Below are 21,769 nucleotides of genomic sequence, written 5' to 3'. Positions count from 1 at the left end.
TCGCGCCGGTTGCGACCACAGAACAGATTTTGAAGACGGTGTAGGAATGGTCGAGGGCGCAATTCGCGTCCGACAGAAGAAGCCGGTTGAAAGAGAAAGCGCATCTCTGGATGCTGGGCGAGGAGGAGCCAACGAGAAAGGGCCAACAACGCGTGCCGATGGAAAGAGTTCTGCGTGCAGCGGCGCGTGTACAAAACCGGGTTGTCTTTCGCCTTCGGTGCAGACGAGCTTGACTCCGCGAAGGGAATAAACCGCCGCATACGACGCAGTGCCGCCCAGTCTGACACTCGGCATCCGCGCAACGGTCGCAGTTCTTCCCCGTTGCTCATCGCACCAGTGTCACCTGAACATTTCGGCTTTGGGAAGCCATGGAGTTTTTACCGGCCGGCAAATCGGCCACATTCTTCCTGGTCGCCGCGCTTCTCGTCGCCTGCGCTCGCCATGCCAACGCTGCAAGTGGTGAGTGAATCCACCTTTTTTTTATTTATTCATTGTGTCTACGACAGCCAAATCACTAAGAAAAATACAGATGAACGTAGGGGCTGAGAACATGAAATGGGGCTACGCAGCGTTGCACTTAAAACAAACTTCATTGTACAGCTATATTTCAGCGAGTTCTCGATGTCCAAAAGGTTGCTTTAAAACAAAGTGGCGTTGTCAGAAGCATTTTCGATAATCAGTGAATAATTGACAATGTACCTCTGGCGTCCACTTTTCACATTCAAACTGCATGGTGGTGGTGTGGTGATGGCCTTGCGTACATATGGCATACAGCCTGGCATACGTTTTCACCGAGCATAAAATATTCGCCTTGAAGGTCTTGAGGTATCTCGTGATATAGAAGACGTCGTTCAAATCCTCACCTCACCAAGCAGGTATTATCTGGCATTGTTTCGATCCCGACTTTCCTCTTGCCAAAGTATGCGCGCGCCAAGCACACGCACCCGGAACTAATTGTCCATGGGTTCTGCATTGAGCGAGGATATACTATCACAAATCATTCGAGCGCCGACTCGCGCAAAACAGCGGCGGCTCACGTGCATTGAGCATTTTGCAAAGTTTCAGTCTTCCCCAATGTGCTATCACGCTTTTAACACACGTAGTTTTTTCCACTCGCAGCGATTCGAAATCCAGAGCATGTGACGCGTACAACTATAGCGTATGAGAAATCGTTACACCAACGTTCTCAGTAAGTTAGAAGCGATCATGCGAGCTTAATATCCATTGCCGAGCATCAATCAAAAGCCTTGACAAGCCTGCCTGTCGTGTCCCAGACGTCGAAGCTTCGTAATCAATCTGGTTTCGCGTTGCCACATCCGAACACTACACGTATATATGAAAGAATTTCAAGTCATGTGTGGACGATTGCTTGCAGCCAAACTGCATCGGACTCTTCCAACAGAACTCCAGCTGTTCTTGTAAGGGCAAATGCAAGTGTAAAATAATATGAAGTCTTAAGCTACTTCCGCTTTGGCACGCTTAATGAGGCAGTACCGTCGCTGTGAAACCAAGATGGCCGTGTTCAAATCATAGACGCACACTTAGCATTGCATGCGTCAGAAGAATTGCGCCACGGTGCCTCCTTCAAAGAAATTACCTGGCTTAGGATAGAAAACTGAGCAAGTTGGTATGCACTCGTGGTTAGAATTGCGCAGCGCTCCCAGAAAAAGACGACGTGCAAGAAGTGCACTCGACACGCGCTGAGTGAACGCTGTACATTTGTAAGTATGCCTCCTTCAAAGCTTTTGCAACGCGCTTCTGCGGGAGAAAGGCAGCAGGCGCTGTGGCGGCACGGAGTCAACGGTGCCAACTGAGCTGCCTTAAGAAATCAAACGTGTCCCGTGGGTCTCGGATTTAACGCTACCTTTTCAACTCCAGAGATTTTTTTTTTTCTAGATGTTATTCGTCCCAAATACGCAAAGCGTAGTGAGCTTTCTTGAAGATAGCATCGCGAAGCAATATACTTGCACAAGAGTTTCCGCACATGTGAACTGCGGCAGTATCAAAAACGGCTCTAATCTACTCCCCTTTAAGAAAGTAGGTCATAATAGGTCGTAAGAGTGTGTGACATCGAACATATGGCGTATCGAAATATGTTCAGAGAGCGAGTATACTTTATTTTTTTATTGTTTGCTGGCGCTGTGATATTATGCAGAAGTAAAATGCTCCACAGTATAAGAAACATAAAAACATGTTTTGAAGTTTGAAGCTATTGAAATGGCTTTTTCAAACGCAATTAAAAAAACTACAGACACCTCGGGCTTGAGAATTGGCTGCAAGAGTGTTCTTGCAAGTCGGTAGCGAGTACGTGATTGTTTTGCGGGATGAGCTCCGCCACTAGATAAGAATCGACACGCCTTTTCACATTGCCCTATACAGTACCAAGGCACGCTGCGCACTGCGGAGAAATAACCCACGCATTGAGTTACGCTTAAAGCCTGCAACCCCCATAAAGCAGACTGACAACAATTGACGCCTTTCCAAGTGGCTTGTGCAACCACTCATACATTGTTGGCACTTTGTATACCAGAGATTTCACTAAACTGTATTGTGCATGCCTTAGATGAGCGTGCAGACAGGTGTATGCGGAGTGAATATAATGAACGCGCTAAACTTGCTGCAGTATGCTGCTGAACACTGTCACGGATGGAAACGAGACATTTTAAGGCTAAGTAATGCACGTTCTTTCGTTTTCATCGTCTTCAGATTCTTGTCATAACGGCGTAATTTCGACTCGAACACTTATACGACCGCCAACATTACCTTTAGCGGCCAGATTCGTAGACAACGCGGTAATCTCGAGCGAGTGCGCATACCAGTCGTTATACCAAACATTTTGATGTCGGTTTTCAATCCGTGAGCACTGTATACATTACAATGCAGACACGCTAGCAAACGGCGTCGGTATTTTGCATCATTTCAACAAGCAGAAAAGGTCGAGGTACACTACCTCTCAGCTGAGGACAACAAATCACGCTCAGACTACTGCCCAGCTAGCGTTTCGATTTATATGGATATATCTCCTGACTGCCCGGAATGTGGGTGTGCGCGTACGTTTGAGCACATGATGCCCCCAAATACTCAAGGAACTCAGGGCATCCCAAGGAAAGGCTTTTATTCCGCCATCAAAAGTGCGGATCGTCACCGTCAGCTTCGGGCAATCCAAGGGGCCCGTGATGCCACGGGCAGGTACTCCCTGCCTGCTCCAACGTGGGAGCAGCCCGTAGGGGGGCCGGGCTAAAACCCAGCACTCCCCCCTCGGTGTTCAACAAAGTTATTTATCTATCTATCTAACTACCACTCAGCTTAAGTGAGCTATTCCAACGCGTTTCATTTGCTCCCAGAACTTTCTCGGCTTACCAAGAATGCTTCATTCACAAGCATCGGCTCGAGTTTGTTTTCACGTAGTTTCCCTCTTGTCAAGGGTTCTCGAAAGCTTATTTCCCCCCCTTTTTCTATTCTTGCACAAAACGTCGAGGACTGTCTAGACGTATGTCTTCAGCGCACTACATAACATCTTCATTACATTTCATGGCAGAAGATGTAAGCGCCACAAGCGCTAATTTCGAGGCACGATTATTCGGAAACATGCATCAATATTTACTTGTTGACCCCTTTTTGGGCTATAAAGTTTCATCACCACCACCACCATCAATATTTACTATGCAAATCAAATTGATTTCACGCAAAGACATCTAACGATACGGTACTGAACAACCACTACGCTAACAAGGAACTGCATATTCGCTGTACTATCAAGAAAACAGTGACACCACATAACAAGGTTTCGTACGAATGAAGCGCGTGCCAGACTCGTAAAAAAAGAAAAAAAAAAAACAGCGACAACGTGGTTTGAGAGGGAGAGAAAGCGCTCACCCGTGCATGGGTGATCGGGGTGAGACGCAGCTCCCCCTTTCACCGTCTACGCCACCCCTAGACGTCGACCGGAACCCGTTGGCTTCCGGCGGCGGCCTGGTTTGAAGTTGCCCCATTTACATCTTCTTCTGTCCTCGTCTTGGCGCGCAGAACACTTTAAATCGCTCCTTTTTACCGAGCTGCCTAACTTGCCGCACTTTCGGTTTCTTATTGGGAAACCAGTGGCGTAGCCAGGGGGACAGTTTGGCGGTTGGCAGGTGTACATCCCTATAAGTAGCCGTAGTGGCAAGTGCGGCAAGGTGGACCCTCGCCCCCCGAAAGAAATTTCTGGCTACGCGCCTGGCATCTGGGGGAATTATACCTGTAGCGAGCTCATGCTCACGTCCGTGGATGGCGCGTTGGTGATATCGCTAATGTGCACATGGGCTGTCCAATGAGCTGGCTTTCCAGAAAAAGTCAGCACACTACGGCAGCTACAAGGCGCTAAAAAGTGTGACACAGCGCGAACCTTCTATTTTGATTTGCCATTTTCACTTTCTGGCTGGCCCACAAGCACGTGAATGTCCTTCGTGGTCGACATTGAACTCGTCAAGTAAAGGTTTTCTGGGCATATTGCGGTGAATTTGGGGCCTCATTAATCCAGCAGTATCGACAACACGGCGCTCAGGTGTCACCGCCAACGTGTTAGTACGTATGTGTTGCACATCCAAGTGGTCGTCGACCCTGTCAACAGAGTAGCACGATATTTGTGTCGTTGAGTCGCTCTACAACACAAGACTCGAGCAACAGTAAATGCAAGACGATTGTAAAGGCGACCTTCAGTGAACTTTAGCTGAGCTTCCCGAATCGGTTTTGACTTCACTGTGTCATCGACCTTCTGCAGGCCGTCCTGACGGAACTGGCGTCCGTGAGCGCGCAGTCACGTCATTTTATACCATGCATACCACCAAGACAATACCACGACCTTCAACAAACTGGCTCAGTGCTTATTTCAATTTATTTATTTACTCATTATGGCACCGCAAGTATGCGCAAAATATGCCGCCAGCCCGTAACTTACACACTTTAAGCTAGCTTTCACGTATATGAAGGCGCACATTTTTAGTTGTTTTTGTGTATAAGGGGTACACTTCAGTTCAGTGCCAGGCGTCATGGTATTGTCGGCTGCCGCAAATTGTGTACAGCCGTGAACAATACGAGAGGGAATAATGACCTTGGTAAGGTCATGGCGGCTAAACGCAGTTGGCAAGCGCAAAGGTGTTCGTGGCGCTAAATACTCAAGCAGAGGCGTATCTCTTGCAAATCGACACTTCTTGCGCAAAATTTTCTCAGACAACGGACGAAACAGACGCGCCCGTCCGTGTCTGCTTCGTCCGTTGTCTGGGAAAATTTTGCGCAAGAAGTGTCGATCATGGAGTACCAACTAGCTCGAACCCACATCTTGCAAATCAATACGTTCAGTTCAGTTTTTATTTTAATCATCAAAATACAGTGCGCAGTGATGTTTTGGACGGTGGACAAACTGCTTTTAAAATGGGCTTGAAAGCGTCGCATTCATATCGGTATATTAGAAGTCATCGTTCATTAAACACGAAATTGGTGTTCCCTCTCGTATCGTTCATCACTATAGATTCACTGGGGTACTTAAGCTTTACGTTTGGGATTACTTTAATATTCATGCTGCAATATGTATGTCCGACTATCATAATTCCGAGACACAAATGTCGCTGACCCATACGAGCATGTGAACATGCATAATATTTACCCCGCTGAAACGGCAGCGCCGACGGCGCGAAATGGTGCACAGCCCGCCCTGGAGGGACCTCGAGGTCAAGCACACACCGCGTCCCGGAAGCGGCGCAAGGAAAGCGCGATGAGCGTCCTGGAATTTCCCGCAGGCATTCCGGAAACGCCGATCGGAAGTGCTCGACGGCAGTATTATTCTCAGGGGCATCATCGTAGCACAACGTCGCCAGCTCCTATCCGGCACGCCCATTAAGTGCGACAAGTAACGAAGCCTGTTGTGAGTGAAGCCACTCGTATTCATGGAAAGCATAACTCTTCGCAGCCACACAGCAGGCTCCTTTTCGGGAACTTTATTCAAACGTTATCTCACACGTGCGCGCCCTTCCGTCTCGAGTAGCAGTGAACGCTCGTTAAAGCCAGCGCTTTCCTCCAGCCATTGTCTCCGATTCCCAGTCGGGCTCCAGTCACACGTACCGCTCAGGCTCGGCGTATATTCTTCCACCTCCCTTTATTTTTGTGAACTCGGACTCTCGTGCACCTGCACTTAAAGCAGCGATAAGAAAAATTACCACCACGCTGCAGTGAATCTTGGAAAATTATAAATACGCGCGCGAATACGATAGCCAAACCGGAAAATAAGAAGGTCGAGTAGAGCACTGTCGTGTGCATTGAAGCTATGGCTGTTTAGTGGAAGCGGCTAATTAATCGTACTGTGATTTTATACTGTATTGTTTTTCAATGGTTTCACGAAACGGCAGAACGTGTCTATTCCGCATGAAAGAAGAGCGAAATTCAACACGTCACTGGCCTGCAGCCTGCGTCTTGACCCTTTCACGGTCTTCATTGTTTGCTTTTTTTCTTTTTGCCTGTTTAGCTAGCTTTTACGTGCTGTATTGGATATTGCTGCTGTACAGTTCAACGAATGTGGTACTGTTATGTAACGGTTATAAAAAAATATCTGCACTCGCTCGAGGTATAGTGTTAAAGTAACAAGTATAGAAAACTCTACTTCACAGCTCGCACGCATGCGTATCCGTTCCACTTTTCGTCCGCAATTCACTCGCAAGGCGGAACAATTTCTGCGTACTGAAAGCAGAACCGGATAAATAAGGACACCTCAATCCCAGCTCAGGCTCGTCTCGTAATCGCTAAGCCAGGTTGATGCACTCAAACGCCTAAGACGAAGTTTATACCGCAATACAATACGGGTTGTTCAGGTTCTTTCTTTTTCTACTGGTGAGTTATCCCCGCGCCATTTTGTCCACATGTCGTGAACCACAGTGATGGCTAAATAAACACCACATAACGACGAAAAGTCGCTATAACACTGCATTAACGTCTCTATGCGATCGCTCCATTCGTTAATAACAACGCCAAATTCATTTGGTGGAGTGCTTGAAATATAACGCGAGCGGCCACTGAATGAAATAATCGGTACGAGTAACCACACCTACATATTACACGTGCAGCAGAAGAGGTTTCGCAGGCCATGCGCGCCACGTACGATCACATGAACATATATAGGCTAGCAGACGATGCAAGATATCCACACTACGTGCGTTAAGCCAGTTGCCGCCGCAGTATGATAACAGTCATATCGTAAAGCTACGACAAATAGAAAGATCAATAGAGTATTGACAAAAGTGCGTGGCAGTAATACATATTAAACAAGCTGTAACCATTTAAAACCAAGAACGCTGTTCATGAGACCTAGGCTCAGTCATATGCCAATGATATGCCAGGTGTGGCCGTGCCATATGTGGCTGCATTTCGCGTCAGATATGGGCCAGTCACGCCATATGTGGCCCTATTTACATTCATGTATGGTAAATGGTAGCCACATATGCCGACATATATACTCATATAGGGCCGCATATAATTTCTATAAGCGTCATATATGTCATTCACGTAAGGGGCGTCACTCCACAGCGGTCTATCACTTAATGTCCGAAAAACGCCCATGCTAGTTTACCAGTCATACTGAAGATGAGGCACATGTACACATATATAGGCAGCTTTACAGGCAACATAACGTCGATATACTTCAAGGCATAACCACGTTCGCTTAACACAGTTGTGGTGGGTTACATAACAAAATGCCGGTGCACCATCATTGAAAAATTAAATTAGAACTTCAGAAGTGATGTTTTATAATAACATATATAACATATATTATATATAGTAGGCCTATATATAATAGTACGAGGGGCGTTCAATAAAGATTTCCCCTGACCAACTTCCTGTGGACGGAGAGCAACGAAACTTTACAGATTTATTAGTCCTTCTCCACGTAGGTGCCAGCCAGCGACACACACTTCTCCCTTCTTTTTATGCAACTGTAAACACCTCGCTTGTAGAAGTCGACAGGTTGCTCCAAAAACCACGTTGTGACTTCAGAAATCAGAGTCTCATCATCTGGAAAATGCTTGCCCTTCAAATATGACTTTTGTTGGAAAGAGGTGGAAGTCCGGTGGTGCGAGGTCGGGTGTATAAGCGGGATGCGGTAAAATTTCAAAGCGGCAGGAGCGTGCTTCCATCTGGGCAACATGTGAGTTGTGAACTGGGCCATTGTCTTGCAGAAGGCGGACACCTTTGGTGAGCATGCGACGTCTCTTGCTTTTGATGGCCTCCCGCAATTTCCGCAGCAGCGAAGCATAGTATGCCCCAGTAATCGTGGCACCCTTTCCTAGGAAATCCATCAAGACTACTCCGTGATGGTCTTAAAGGACTGTGAGCATGACGTTGCCCGCTGAGGGCTGGGTGCGTGTCTTCTTTGGAGGCGGTGACTCCAAGTGCTTCCATTGCATCGACTGGACTTTAGTCTCCGGATCACAGTGATGGACACAGCATTCATCCTGTATAATCAGTCTGTTGAAAAAGTCCTGCTGGTTTCCATGGCACGTGGTCAAAAGAGCCTGGGAGCATTCGACTCATTCCTGCTTTTGGAAAGGTGTGAGCAGCCGGGGAACCCAGCGTGCGGATACCTTACGCATATGAAGATGGTCCTGAATGATTTTTGCCATAGACCCCACACTAATCTTGACATTTTGGGCTAGCTCTCGAACGGTTACGCGGCGATTTTCCAAAATGGCGGCCTCCACTTGCTGGATGGTGTGTTAATCGATAGCGGAGTGGCGTAGCCCTCCTACCGTATTTGAATTGACAATGCCAGTTCTTCACTACATCATATAATGGGGAATCCTCTCCATAAACCTCTTTTATATCATCGAACGTCTCCCTTGGAGTGCGGCCTTTCAAGTAGAGGAACTTGACGGCTGCTCTGTATTCCACTGCATCCATTATCACACCTCACACTACTTCAGCACCTCTAAAAGACAGACCGTTATTAGTTCAGAGTTGCAATTTGGCACGTGACCTACAGTGACCTATGTCAATACACATGCGCACTTTCAGCATCCTGCAATAAATAGAAGTGAGTCAGGGGAAATCTTTATTGAACGCCCCTCGTACATAGTACATACTATATTATACATATATGCATGTATAATAACATATATTATCTATAGTATATATAAGATATATAGCGGACGTGTCTTCGCGCGCGCGTGTGTGTGTGTGTGTGTGTGTGTGTGTGTGTGTGTGTGTGTGTGTGTGTGTGTGTGTGTGTGTGTGTGTGTGTGTGTGTGTGTGTGTGTGTGTGTGTGTGTGTGTGTGTGTGTGTGTGTGTGTGTGTGTGCGTGCGCGCGCACACTCCTGGATGAAATGACTGCTTCGCCTCACTGTTATGGAGTTTCATTTGCTATCGTTTTTCAAAGCCTCCACTTTAGATCCGAGCAGACACGTTTGCGTCGCGCTCCTTCATCCACCCACCGTCGGCGTCTCCATGATAGAAAGAAAAGAAGAAAAAAAAGGCGCCAACGTGGGCAGCGCTCAGTCAACCTTTTACGTGCAACCACCCATTGATGTTGGCGACAGTGTGGGCGATGCTTTCCGTCGAGCAACGGCGACACGGACGATTTTTGAGAACGCTCTGTTTATACAGCGACCTTCGCACTTTCACAGGGGACGAACCGAGGCTTCTCGCAGGCCTTGCCCGCGAAGCGATAGCGTCACAGCAGATGGGGCCCACGCTGCACCCAACTCGTCTTTAGAGATGTGTGTGTGTGGAAAGCAAGCGAGAAGTAGAATGTCGTACAGTTAGAATGCGTATAAACTGTGACACGGTGCCCACGGGCACGGAGGCCAGACGTGACCGGACTGCAGCGCTTCTCGAGCTTGCTTCTTGATGGTTTAGACTTCTATAGCGCACTACTTCAGTTTATCCGGGCGAAAGACTTGTATGTCTCATGAGTCAGGAGTCTTCGCGAGATTGGACGAGACCTGACGATACTTCGCGAGACCTGCTGAAGCCGTGACGTCAACACGAACGGTACAAGAAGTATCACGTGATCACAGATGACCTCATCCGTGATCTGTGGCGTCATCGTGACGTCACAGGTCATGGAAGACAAAATCGTGGAAGAGCGCTTAGCCTTCCGAAACCCATTTCACCCAGATGAATGCTTCAGCTCCATCTGCACCTACTGTATTGTCGTGAGCACGGTTAGCGTGAACACCGGAGCACGTTCCGTACGATGCTATAGCGACGCCTACCTGTACCAACACGAAGCTCTGCACATGCGCAGTGCATTTTCGGCATATATATTTTATTTGTCTGTCGCACGCATCGCGTTTTCAGTGAGCGCCTTCGATGAAGGTGCGCTCGGATGACGCAGGGCGCTCGTAAGTAAAAAAATACTCTCGCCGCTAACGCACTACGCATGTGCTGAGCCTGGCTTGGTAGTTGTCATAGCAGCGTGCTGCATGCGCTCCCGTGTTCGCGCTAAACGTGCTCGCGACGCGCATGGGACGCGCATGCGCTCGAGCTCATCGCGGCTTGCGCAGGAGAGAATTTCGGCATGTCTAGCCCGCGTTTCAGAGGAAGAGTGGAAAGGAGGAGGGGAGAGGGGTATGGGAGAGGGGAAGGGGGGGAAGTGGAGAGGTGTATTGGAGAGGGGGAGGGGAGAGGGACAGTGGAGAGAGGAAGGGGAGAGGGTGAGTGGAGAGGGAAAGGGGAGAGGGGTAAGGGACATGAGGAATGGTGAGGGGGAGTGGAGAGGAGGTGTGTGGAGTGGGTATGCGCATGCATACCCACTCCACACACCTCCACACACCTGGGTGGTCACGCCGCACACCACCACCACCACCACCGGACAGATACTGCCGTTTACTGCCGGCTGCCGGGAGATACGCCGGACAACGGAGACGTGACAAGGTTAGACTAAGAGGAGCTACGCCCCTAAAACGATACATTTCATGGTAGCAATACAGCACGGTGCATTTCCTGCGCGAAGAAAAAGAAAAGAGAAAAGAAGCGGCATAACTGCCGGACAGAACGAGCTTATCTGACGTCATATATAACGTGACATATGAGTTTCTTGGCTAACGGGTCTATGGCCTTACAAATGCCGATTAGTTTCTGCGGAGCGAAAAATGGCACATCTACCTTCACCTTTCTGCCAATTTTTTTTAAAGCATATGAACGTTGCGCATGTACGGCACGACAACCTTTTTCATCCCATCAGCGCTGCTCGCGCACGTTCCATTCTATATTTTTAGCGCATTTACTGCCACTGAAATAAGAACACGGCCTGGGTAACCTGCTAGCGAAAGGCGTTCCTTCCGATTATAAAAGCTGCTACATATCTTATGAGGACATTAATTGCGAAGCGCGTTGTCAAAACAAAGATTACCTAATGCTCGTTTCACCAGCTTGGAATGGGATGACTGATATGGAAGCAACATTCTGTAGTCACGGGGATGATAATCCAAACACACGTGATGTTCAGACAAAAAAAATTCTTAGGTTAAAAATTGAATGACATTATTAACAGGTAGCTCATGTGTTATCACCATATTGTCGTCGCGGGATCGAATCCCGGCCGCGGCGGCTGCATTTTCAATGGAGGCGAAAATGTTTGAGGCCCGTGTACTTAGATTTAGGTGCACGTTAAAGAACCCCAGGTGGTCGAAATTTCCGGAGCCCTCCACTACTGCGTCTCTCATAATCATATCGTGGTTTTGGGACATTAAACCCCAGATATTATTATTATCACCATATTGTCAAGACAATGAGTAAAAAGATCATCCCTTACGTGTTGAGTGGAGTCAAACAATGCAAGGTAATCATCTACGCACCTTGGTGATCTTCAGCCCTGACATACATGCGTCTCTCATAGTGGGCCAAAGAAATATCACTTAAAATGAGCGCCAGACACGACCCAACACGAACCCCTTCTTTCTGAAGGTAGATCTGTCCATCACATTCAACATGCTAAGTGCGCCTGCCCAAAGCTCGATGCAGCCGGCGGTGGCGCCGAACGGCCACCACGCGCTCCGATGTTCTCTTCAACAGTGTAACGCTGTGTACACGGGCCTAGGCCGGCCCAGAAACCTGCATTGGGCTTGTACCAGTCTCCGACATCCCGGCAATTTTTTTTTTTTTAGTCGGGCCCGGGCTGAGCTCTGGCTAGCAGGCGTAATTCGTCGGGCTGGTCGGGCTTGCGTTGGCGTCCGACTACGGCGCGAAATACTTGCTGGCGCTCAACTTTCGCAAGAAAGATAGCCCAAATGCTGACTTTAGTCTATAGGCGTTAGCTTCTTGCCCGGCGCTTCAGAGTCGTGTGATGAGGGTGGGTCAAATTACAAAGCAGGAAGTGCCAGCTAGCAACGGTATCAGGCCGGCAAACTCGGTGATATATAGCAGACGACTCCAGGGCCGTGCGCATATCGCTCACATTGAGGCCTCGGGTGAGCAGAAAACATGAGGCGAACATCCCACGTGACATCTGTATTTCACATCACGAGCGACACCACAGACGTGCGTGCTTCGCAGTACAGAAAATTTTAAGCAATCCTGTTATCAATGTAGCTGCCAGTGAATTTGTGCATAGCTTGGCCCTCTGCAGTTTAGAATATTTAGTAACAGGCTGATCTTCATCAAAGACTGCAGGTTTTTTCATAGGCACGTCGACATTCACTGTTACCATGTGCTGTGCTCTTTCATGGCCGGTGGCATGCAGGCGTGTTGATCGGGCTGGACCGGGGCTGTGGTCAGACACGTCGGGCAGCCCATTCCCAATCCACCTACGGCAGTCATCGGGCCCGGGCAGGGGCAATCGCGAAATTAAGGCCCGTGCACATTTCTTGATTGTACCTCCGATCAACCAAAACTATAACGGCCCAGTTGAAACAGGACCGGGCGGATCTGCACTAATTTAACTCATACATTCAGGAAGGAATACTGACTGCCTGGCAGGTGGTTAAGAAACATAAACGATCGAGTCTTGGGCTTACCTTCACTCGTGGGTGGCTGAAAGATCCTGCTCCGACATTCGCGGATATCTGACGCGCCCTGTCATGTTTCTTGTAAACTCTCCTGCTTTCGTGCCACTTTCGCACCTTTGTGCGTCGAGTAAAGCCTCTTCGTCTGTGAAAGATTCGTCTGCTATACAAGCGAGCGGGCCAGAACCGCGAGCGTAGATAGGCAAGCATCGAGCACCACGTTTTCTGTACTAAGAGCGACAAAATCAACTTGAGAAGAAGACGCACAACTAGCAGAGGGGCGTGTTAATTAGTCGCTGCCACTGAAACAATTCACTCGTTTTTCTCCGGATATTGCAGATGCCACTTCCAAGCGCGCACAGCTGCGGCGTGCTTTAATTGCGTTACCCTGTTGCAACCGAGCGAAAGAAATCTCGCTTTTTCTAAGGCATCGCTACACGTTCTTTCTTCTATGCTGTCCCCTCTTGCGCTTCACACACGACTTGGCAGATTTAGCACCATAATTCTGGTATATTGCTGCTGAAATCTGCCTGTCTAGCCCCATAAAATAATTACTCGTGATGGCAATTGAGCACTGCGACGTTGAAAATTATGCTGTGTGATTTCGTAGGCTCTTGCTTGAATGAAATCAGTCGCGAAAATAAAACATTCGCTACGCTCTTCGCTTCTTGTGTCCTTTATTTTGTTCATGCAGATCTCGTTTAAGATAGCGAACGGTATTTACCAACATTTGAGTCCCTGTGATATTTATCTATAGCTTTCTGATTGCACGGTTATAGCTATTAAACGTAAAGCTCTGGTTGCTAATATGTGTGGGTTTGATAATTTGCTGTTCAACAGAATGTACCTAAATGTACTCTAGTGACAGCGCGAAGAAGCTGCTGGAAGTTATAGTGCACCATTATGAGTACACTTAGTCAAACAACAAGAGCGTCGTCCGCTCGCGTAGCAAACCTTGCCAGAGAATAAGGACAGAGCTCGCAAACACGTCCGCCTTGCACACGAACAGGAGAGCTCGGGATGGGACTGATTGTAAAACCTGGCAACATTGGTGAGGAAATATTGCAAGGAGACAATCTCAATGAACTACACGTATAACAGCGGAAGAGGTTGAATACAAGTGTGCCATCTCGCTGAGAATTATTTGCATTTTCAATGTCTGCTGACGCTTGCCGTTTTGTTGCGCCCCATTGGATACTCTCACCCAAACTCTCCACAAATGTGCTGCAATGAAAATAAAAATTATTGGTTGGTTGGTCGTGTCGGGTTTTCTGGTGCAAAAACGCAAATTCCATCATTGCGCCAAACACAAGGTGTTGTTTTTGATCAAATTCGGAAGTTATCATGAATGTTCCCAATATTCGGCGTTAAATGTAAAATTTCTGTAGCTTTTAAACATATGATGAGATCTCCACTTCAGGGTAAGCTCCGATAAAAACTGCAGCGTGAAATGGCGTGCTTGGATGGTATAAGTGATGAAAAAACTGTTCCCGCTCTAGCTTCGAACAAGAGATCAGGAAATGATTTACTGTTAAAATTTCTCTGTAGCTCTCACAAGTCGGTTGCTGTTCTTTATGCGAAAGCAAATTGTGGGTCAGGTGCGTATGTCCAATCCGTAGTCGGCACAGTAGCGCTTCTATGAAACGTGCCTTTAGTGCATTCACCAAGCATTGCTTTTATAACACGGAGTTTCGCCGCAGCATCAAAGTGTGACTGTCGCTCCGTCACCGTGCCCACGCAGCAGGACGCAATCCGGGCTAGGTTTCCCGTACAGCCGGCTTGCTTTGCTAGCAAAACAATGTGGCCGACAAAGAAGCGCCGCTGACCGTCACGAACGTGGTGGTCCCGACTGCCTTGCATACCGGAAAATCGGCCTTCGCGTGCGTTTCCGCCTCGTCCCGTGGAGAAATCACACGTGCACGGCTCGTCGAGCGGTTAGTCGCGTCCACTCGCTGCGCGAGCACCACGCACCGAGGGGAATCGGAACAGCTTTCCTCCTCAGAACAGCCAGGCAAGACGGACATTGCCAGCACCGTGTCAGTCGTTTCCAGCGCTTGGTGCGGTCCTCGTCGAGGATCATTTTTTTTTTTCACTCCAAATATAGCACACTCAGAACCAGCTCGCCGGAACAAATTAAACTGACTGAAGCTGCACTTGCACGACTTCTTTATTAGAGTCCGAACTTCTGCCTTGGGAGAAAAGCTATTCCATATAGAGGGTGTTTCAAGAAATGTGTCCGAAAATCCTCAAAAAACGATGGAAATGCGATGTTTGCTCGCTGCCTTCATATTTTTTTCTGTTGCGGCAGACATCTTAAGGTGAGTAGGCACACCAATTACGGCAATAAGCAAAAATAAATTAATTAACCTTTTAGGTAGTTGAGGCAGGCAGTCGGGTCAAATGGGAGAATCGGAGCCCGTCCTGCGAAGAGCCGATTGCCGCTTTGATATTAAAAAAAAAGAAAGACCGCGAGTAATGTTTGCAGAGCAGTGAAATCCGACCGATTACTCCGGCGAAACCGAAACACGAAAGAGCAACTGCCATATTCCTCCGAGATGACCAGAATGAGTTAACGTCGTTGTGCCAAGCATCGCATCCACTTCTTTTCGTGTGTGTGCGGGCTGCGCTTGCGATTGTACCGCGCACGGCGCTCGTATACGTTAACGAATGCAGAAGAACCAACACCGCCGCAATCATCGTCCGAAACAATGACGTCATTCTGGTCGTCTGCGTGTTCGGCAGACTTCACTACTATTTGATTAATCACATGAAGGTGATGCATCGTGGAGTTCCCTTTTTTTTATTGTCAAATATGTTTAAGGAGAGGTTGGTGCCTAGGTATGGCTCCGGCTACTTCTCTTCTCTTACGTAATAATTTGCATCATGAAGTCGTCATTAGTCATAAAGTAATGCAAAATTGACGCATGAAAATGCTCATTTACAAACGCTATTGTCACATGTCATAAAAAATGTTCACCCGTATTCACGCGTCAACAACAATGTTCAAGCACAAGAAACGTCCGCGCTTAACGCCGGTCTATCCTCGCCGACAGGGCGACGCCAGTGCGCCCCCTTACACCGAGCGATCACAGCGCCACCTCTCGTTCGGCGGCTGTCAAGCCTAAGTGCAGCTAATCCGCGAGAAGCGTGTGCGCCATGAGGTGCAAACGACATTACAGTCGGTGATAGCACGCCCACCCCTTTGACGGCGAAAAGTCGCCGTCAAAGTTGCCGTCTAGAGTTGTATACGCGTATAGAATAGGACGTCTTAAACACAGCTATCATGAAACACGAGAAACGCATGAAAACACGCGAAACATGTGACCAGAAGTATCTGGCGATAATTAACAGTGCGAACAATAATTGTTTATGTGAATCTTTATCTTTGTGATAATCCTGATTCTTCTCAAAACTGTACTAGTGCACGCGCAGCGATATTTTGAAAAGTTTTTGTTTTCTCTTCCTGATGCCAGCTTGCTCTCGAGGTGCAATAATGTCAAGTGTGGATCTCATCGCATTCTAAATTACCTTCGTGAATATTTTTATAATGCTAAAAGTAGGCTGATTGGTCTGTTCTTCAAAACTTTTACGTCTCCCTCCTTGTGCTTCATTGGCATTTTTCCAACTCGCTCGTACATTTGTAGTTAGAAGGCGTCGTGTGCAAGCTTCTTAAAGACAAAATGTATTCCGTCTCTCATCAAATCGGCTGGTATGCCGTCTTGTCCAGCCGCTCTTTCGTGTTGAGGCAGGCAGTCGGTCAAATGGGAGAATCGGAGCCCGTCCTGCGAAGCCGATTGCCGCTTTGATATTAAAAAAAGAAAGACCGCGAGTAAGTTTGCAGAGCAGTGAAATCCGACCGATTACTCCGGCGAAACCGAAACACGAAAGCAACTGCCATATTCCTCCGAGATGACCAGAATGAGTTTAACGTCGTTGTGCCAAGCATCGCATCCACTTCTTTTCGTGTGTGTGCGGGCTGCGCTTGCGATTGTACCGCGCACGCGGCGCTCGTATACGTTAACGAATGCAGAAGAACCAACACCGCCGCAATCATCGTCCGAAACAATGACGTCATTCTGGTCGTCTGCGTGTTCGGCAGACTTCACTACTATTTGATTATCACATGAAGGTGATGCATCGTGGAGTTCCCTTTTTTTTATTGTCAATATGTTAAGGAGAGGTTTGTGCCTAGGTATGGCTCCGGCTACTTCTCTCTCTTACGTAATAATTTGCATCATGAAGTCGTCATTAGTCATAAGTAATGCAAAATTGACGCATGAAAATGCTCATTTACAACGCTATTGTCACATGTCATAAAAAATGTTCACCCGTATTCACGCGTCAACAACATTTCAAGCACAGAAACGTCCGCGCTTAACGCCGGTCTATCCTCGCCGACAGGGCGACGCCAGTGCGCCCCCTTACACCGAGCGATCACAGCGCCACCTCTCGTTCGGCGGCTGTCAATCCTAAGTGCAGCTAATCCCGAGAAGCGTGTGCGCCATGAGGTGCAAACGACATTACAGTCGGTGATAGCACGCCCACCCCTTTGACGGCGAAAAGTCGCCGTCAAAGTTGCCGTCTAGAGTTGTATACGCGTATAGAATAGGACGTCTTAAAACACAGCTATCATGAAACACGAGAAACGCATGAAAACGCGAAACATGTGACCAGAAGTATCTGGCGATAATTAACAGTGCGAACATAATTGTTTATGTGAATCTTTATCTTTGTGATATCCTGATTCTTCTCAAAACTGTACTAGTGCACGCGCAGCGATATTTTGAAAAGTTTTGTTTTCTCTTCCTGATGCCAGCTTGCTCTCGAGGTGCAATATGTCAAGTGTGGATCTCATCGCTTCTAAATTACCTTCGTGAATATTTTTATAATGCTAAAAGTAGGCTGATTGGTCTGTTCTTCAAACTTTTACGTCTCCCTCCTTGTGCTTCATTGGGCATTTTTTTCCAACTCGCTCGTACATTTGTAGTTAGAAGGCGTCGTGTGCAAGCTTCTTAAGACAAATGTTATTCCTCTCTCATCAAATCGGCTGGTATGCCGTCTTGTCCAGCCGCTCTTTCGTGGGAAGTGCCTTGAAGGAGCCCTTCAAGGAGACAAAGGAGTGCCTTCAAGGAGACGAAAACTCCTTGAAGGAGTTTTGTCTTAAGCAATGCAAAAGCGAGAGCGGACTATTATTTGTGACAGCCAGCAATGCACACGTCGCAGCGTGAGGAAGTGAGTGTTCATGCCAAGGAGCGATAAACTGTTTCTTTTGACCAGACATGATTCACAAAATAGATCAAACCATTCGTTCGAATTATCGTGTGAAAAAAAAAAAAAACCCAAGGACAAGACTAATCATTATTGCCAATACCAGCGCACGCCGCATGGAATGTCCGTGTGAGGATGAAGCTCTAATTAGAGGAATCAGATTAGTCGGTACAGTGAGCGTTGTTCCTCTTGTCATGTGGCTTTTTGTCTTTCTTCTTATTATTCATTGAAACATACTAGCCCAATACAAAGTTGAATGCGCTACCTCTGCTTCATCGGCCTCTCCTATGTTCTGGGGCGTATGTAAACTTCAGGCTATAAAGCGTAGATATATGACATTTTTCGATGAAATCTTCAATTAAAAAAATGGTACACATTTAAGCAAATGCTTAGTATAAACAGATCTCCCGAAAGTTCTCAGGACCAATAAAATGGAATCCGAATGTGCTTCAACTGGCCGTGTTGATATAATGCGAAGCAAGAGTCGATTACAGAATCTCGTCTACCAACGAGGCTTAGTTTATGTAGTTAGCTGTGCTTCGACAACTCAATGCACATGCGTTTCGAGTGGTCAATTAATTCCCATTCGCGCTTCCGATCGCTGGTCAGTTCAACTGGTAGAACGACCGCCTCGGGAAGGCGTTGGGGCCGGGTTCGATCCACGGACCGGGACGGATTTTTCGTAGACTGGGTAGCTTTACTTTCTGAGAAATCCGCGTAGATTTTCTGGTAGCTTTCTACTCCAAAACAGGCTGTAGCAGTGTAGATAGTTGGGCCAGTTGGTATGGATCCACGGGAGTAAACAGCGCAAAAATCAAGACGACGCACACAGGAAGAAAATACACGAACAGGCACTGACTTTCAACTGAGCTTCTTTAACCATGGGAAAACATATAAACATCGCACCGCGGAAACGGTGCATGCGCAAAGAACAATTGCCTCTTCCCTCGCTCAAAAACCACACATGCCACATGTCTCATCTTATTCCAAGATATGCGAATTCCTTATCATGGAGTGTGACCGACGCCTGACTGACACATGCTTGCGACAGTTTAGAGATGTGTGCAGCCTCAACAAGTTCACGTGCTTTCTGGCTTCTGTTTTTGTACAAAATTGTAGTGGAACCAAAAACGGCAAGCTCACATTTATCAATGCATTGCCGCCAGTGTGAGTGTACGCCCGTTTTTGGTTCCACTACAATTTTGTACAAAAATAGAAGCCAGAAAGCACGTGAACTTGTTGAGGCTGCACACATCTCTGAACTGTTGCAAGCATGTGTCAGTCAGGCGTCGGTCACACTCCATGATAAGGAATTTGCATATCTTGGAGTAAGATGAGACATGTGGCATGTGTGGTTTTTGAACGAGGGAAGAGGCAATTGTTCTTTGCGCATGCACCGTTTCCGCGGTGCGATGTTTATATGTTTTCCCATGGTTAAAGAAGCTCAGTTGAAAGTCAGTGCCTGTTCGTGTCTTTTCTTCCTGTGTGCGTCGTCTTGATTTTTGCGCTGTTTACTCCCATGGATCCAAAACAGGTGGTGGTTCATTTCCATTTGGCGATGCGTGCTGTCCGCCTTCGTTCTTCTTCGCGCTAATTAGATATTTCTCAAGATATATAGGAGCATAATGATTCTGCTTGGAGGAATAGCGTTAAACTGCCCTCATGAAGCTTCGTTTCTCCTACATTAAACCAATTCTGCGATGTTTAGAAGGAGAAAAAAAAGGGACAATTTAAGTCTTCCGTGTTCTATTATGGGAGATGTGCGCTAAAATGGATATGCAAGCAATACATTTCCTTGGGTAAGCTTTGCTCTGAGCCACCAACACATGTATTGCGTTTAGCATTTCCGCATGACATATTTATCATTTATCATAACATTGGGGATATTTTTTATTATAGAAAACCACAAAACTGTTTTATTCTTCACTTGAATACGAGACAAAAAGCGGGGCTGAATGTGCCGAAAAATTACGGTACCAAGTGCTGACCACCATGATCCAGAAATTTCTGCAACAGTGTTTGCTCTCACACGTATAACTTTAAATAAACAAACTTGATTAGTTTAAATCAAAGAAAAAAGGCGACGAGCGTATACTGAAGCGTACGGGAGCTTTCCTCGCGACTGCACCTAAATAAAGGAAAGATATTCCGTTATTGGCGCTTCGACACTCCTTCTCGTCTAGTTGGGAGAAGAAACAAAAGTCGGATTCTGCGGCGGAAGCTTTTGTTGAGCCCAAGACGGCCCCTCAACACGTGTGGCCACCTTGCCCGAAAATAACCCGCAGCAACAGCGCTTATGCGCACGCGCCTTCGGTGCAAACCTGTTTTCTATTTGGTGGCGTTCAAAACGCGCGTTTGACCCGCTGAGATCGTGGCCAACAGCGCGGAATGGCCGAGCGGCCAAGTCGCAAGACGGGGAAGGAAATTGGCCCAAACGTTTTGCGCTCGAGATGTATAGGCATGCTTTCGTGGCGCAGACCTTTTCCTGTCCGCGGAATGAAGGCGCCACTATTGAGTGCGAGTTTATTTTAAAACCGAGTCGATCACGTTGCTGCATTTCAAGTACAGTAGTACATGCGTATATCGGCGCCAGTGCCAACACTGTATTCTAGTGTTATTTACCCAGATTGCCTACCAACATAAACGACACACGTGTCAAAAGAACAGCCTGCTGCTTCGTTTTGTAAACGAATATGATAGGGGTAACCTCAAGGGCCAAGAAGGGATCGGAGTGGGTCGTGGAACAAACGGGTGTTAAGGATATCTTAGTCATAATAATATCTGGGGTTTAACGTCCCAAAACCACGATATGATTATGAGAGACGCCGTAGTGGAGGGCTCCGGAAATTTCGACCACCTGGGGTTCTTTAACGTGCACCTAAATCTAAGTACACGGGCCTCAGACATTTTCGCCTCCATCGAAAATGCAGCCGCCGCGGCCGGGATTCGATCCCGCGACCTTCGGATCAAGGATATCTTAGTCGAAATCAGAGAGGCGGCTTCGCACTAGGGGCGCCAAGCCTGAAGCAAGTGCGGAGCTGGGCAGCCTTCTTTGTTTCTCTTCGGTTTTCTCTTTCTGTCCTCCTCTCTCTATTTCTTTCTCTCTTTTTCAGTTTTTTTCTTACTTTTTTTTCTATTTATTTCTTCCTCTTCTCTATTTCTTTCTCTTTCTTGCTCTTTCTATTTTTCTTCCTATTTTTCTCCGTTTCTTTCTCTCTCTTTCTATTTCTCGCTTGCTCCCTCTTTTTTTTTCTATTTTTATACGTGGCTTTGCTTGCGTTACGCCAAGAGACGACAGCATACGACAGCATACGACAGTCCGGGCCCCTAAAGTGCTCCGCATTTAAAGAAATGGGCATGGACGGGGCATGTGCCGCGTAGGCAAGATAACCGCTGGTCGTAGCAGACTTGATTGCAAGAGAAGGCGAGCGCGCGAGGCAGGAAGTCGGGTGGGCAGATGAGATTAAGAAGTAAGCACAGGACCGGCTTGACAAGGGAGAGGCCTTTGTCCTGCAATGGGTGTAGTCGGGCTGAT

At 47.4% G+C, this 21,769-nt stretch overlaps 1 protein-coding gene across 2 annotated transcripts in view; it reads left to right on the top strand.

Annotated features, from left to right (window-relative positions):
* Positions 1–221: 221 nt before the first annotated feature.
* LOC119382452 (chitin deacetylase 1) overlaps positions 222–21,769 on the top strand; it is an 80,619-nt gene continuing 59,071 nt past the window's right edge. The window contains exon 1 of one of the 2 annotated variants that reach the window (XM_037650159.2): positions 222–459. In XM_037650159.2, the coding sequence (XP_037506087.1) occupies positions 369–459 (91 nt within the window). In that variant the 5' untranslated portion in view covers positions 222–368. The remainder of the gene's footprint in view (positions 460–21,769) is intronic. The other variant, XM_037650161.2, reaches the window with a different exon arrangement.

This window comes from Rhipicephalus sanguineus, chromosome 2 (assembly GCF_013339695.2).
Source record: "Rhipicephalus sanguineus isolate Rsan-2018 chromosome 2, BIME_Rsan_1.4, whole genome shotgun sequence".
Taxonomy (NCBI): Eukaryota; Metazoa; Arthropoda; class Arachnida; order Ixodida; family Ixodidae; genus Rhipicephalus; species Rhipicephalus sanguineus.
The sequence above is the reverse complement of the archived record's forward strand: the minus strand, read 5'-3'. Positions and strand labels throughout refer to the sequence as shown.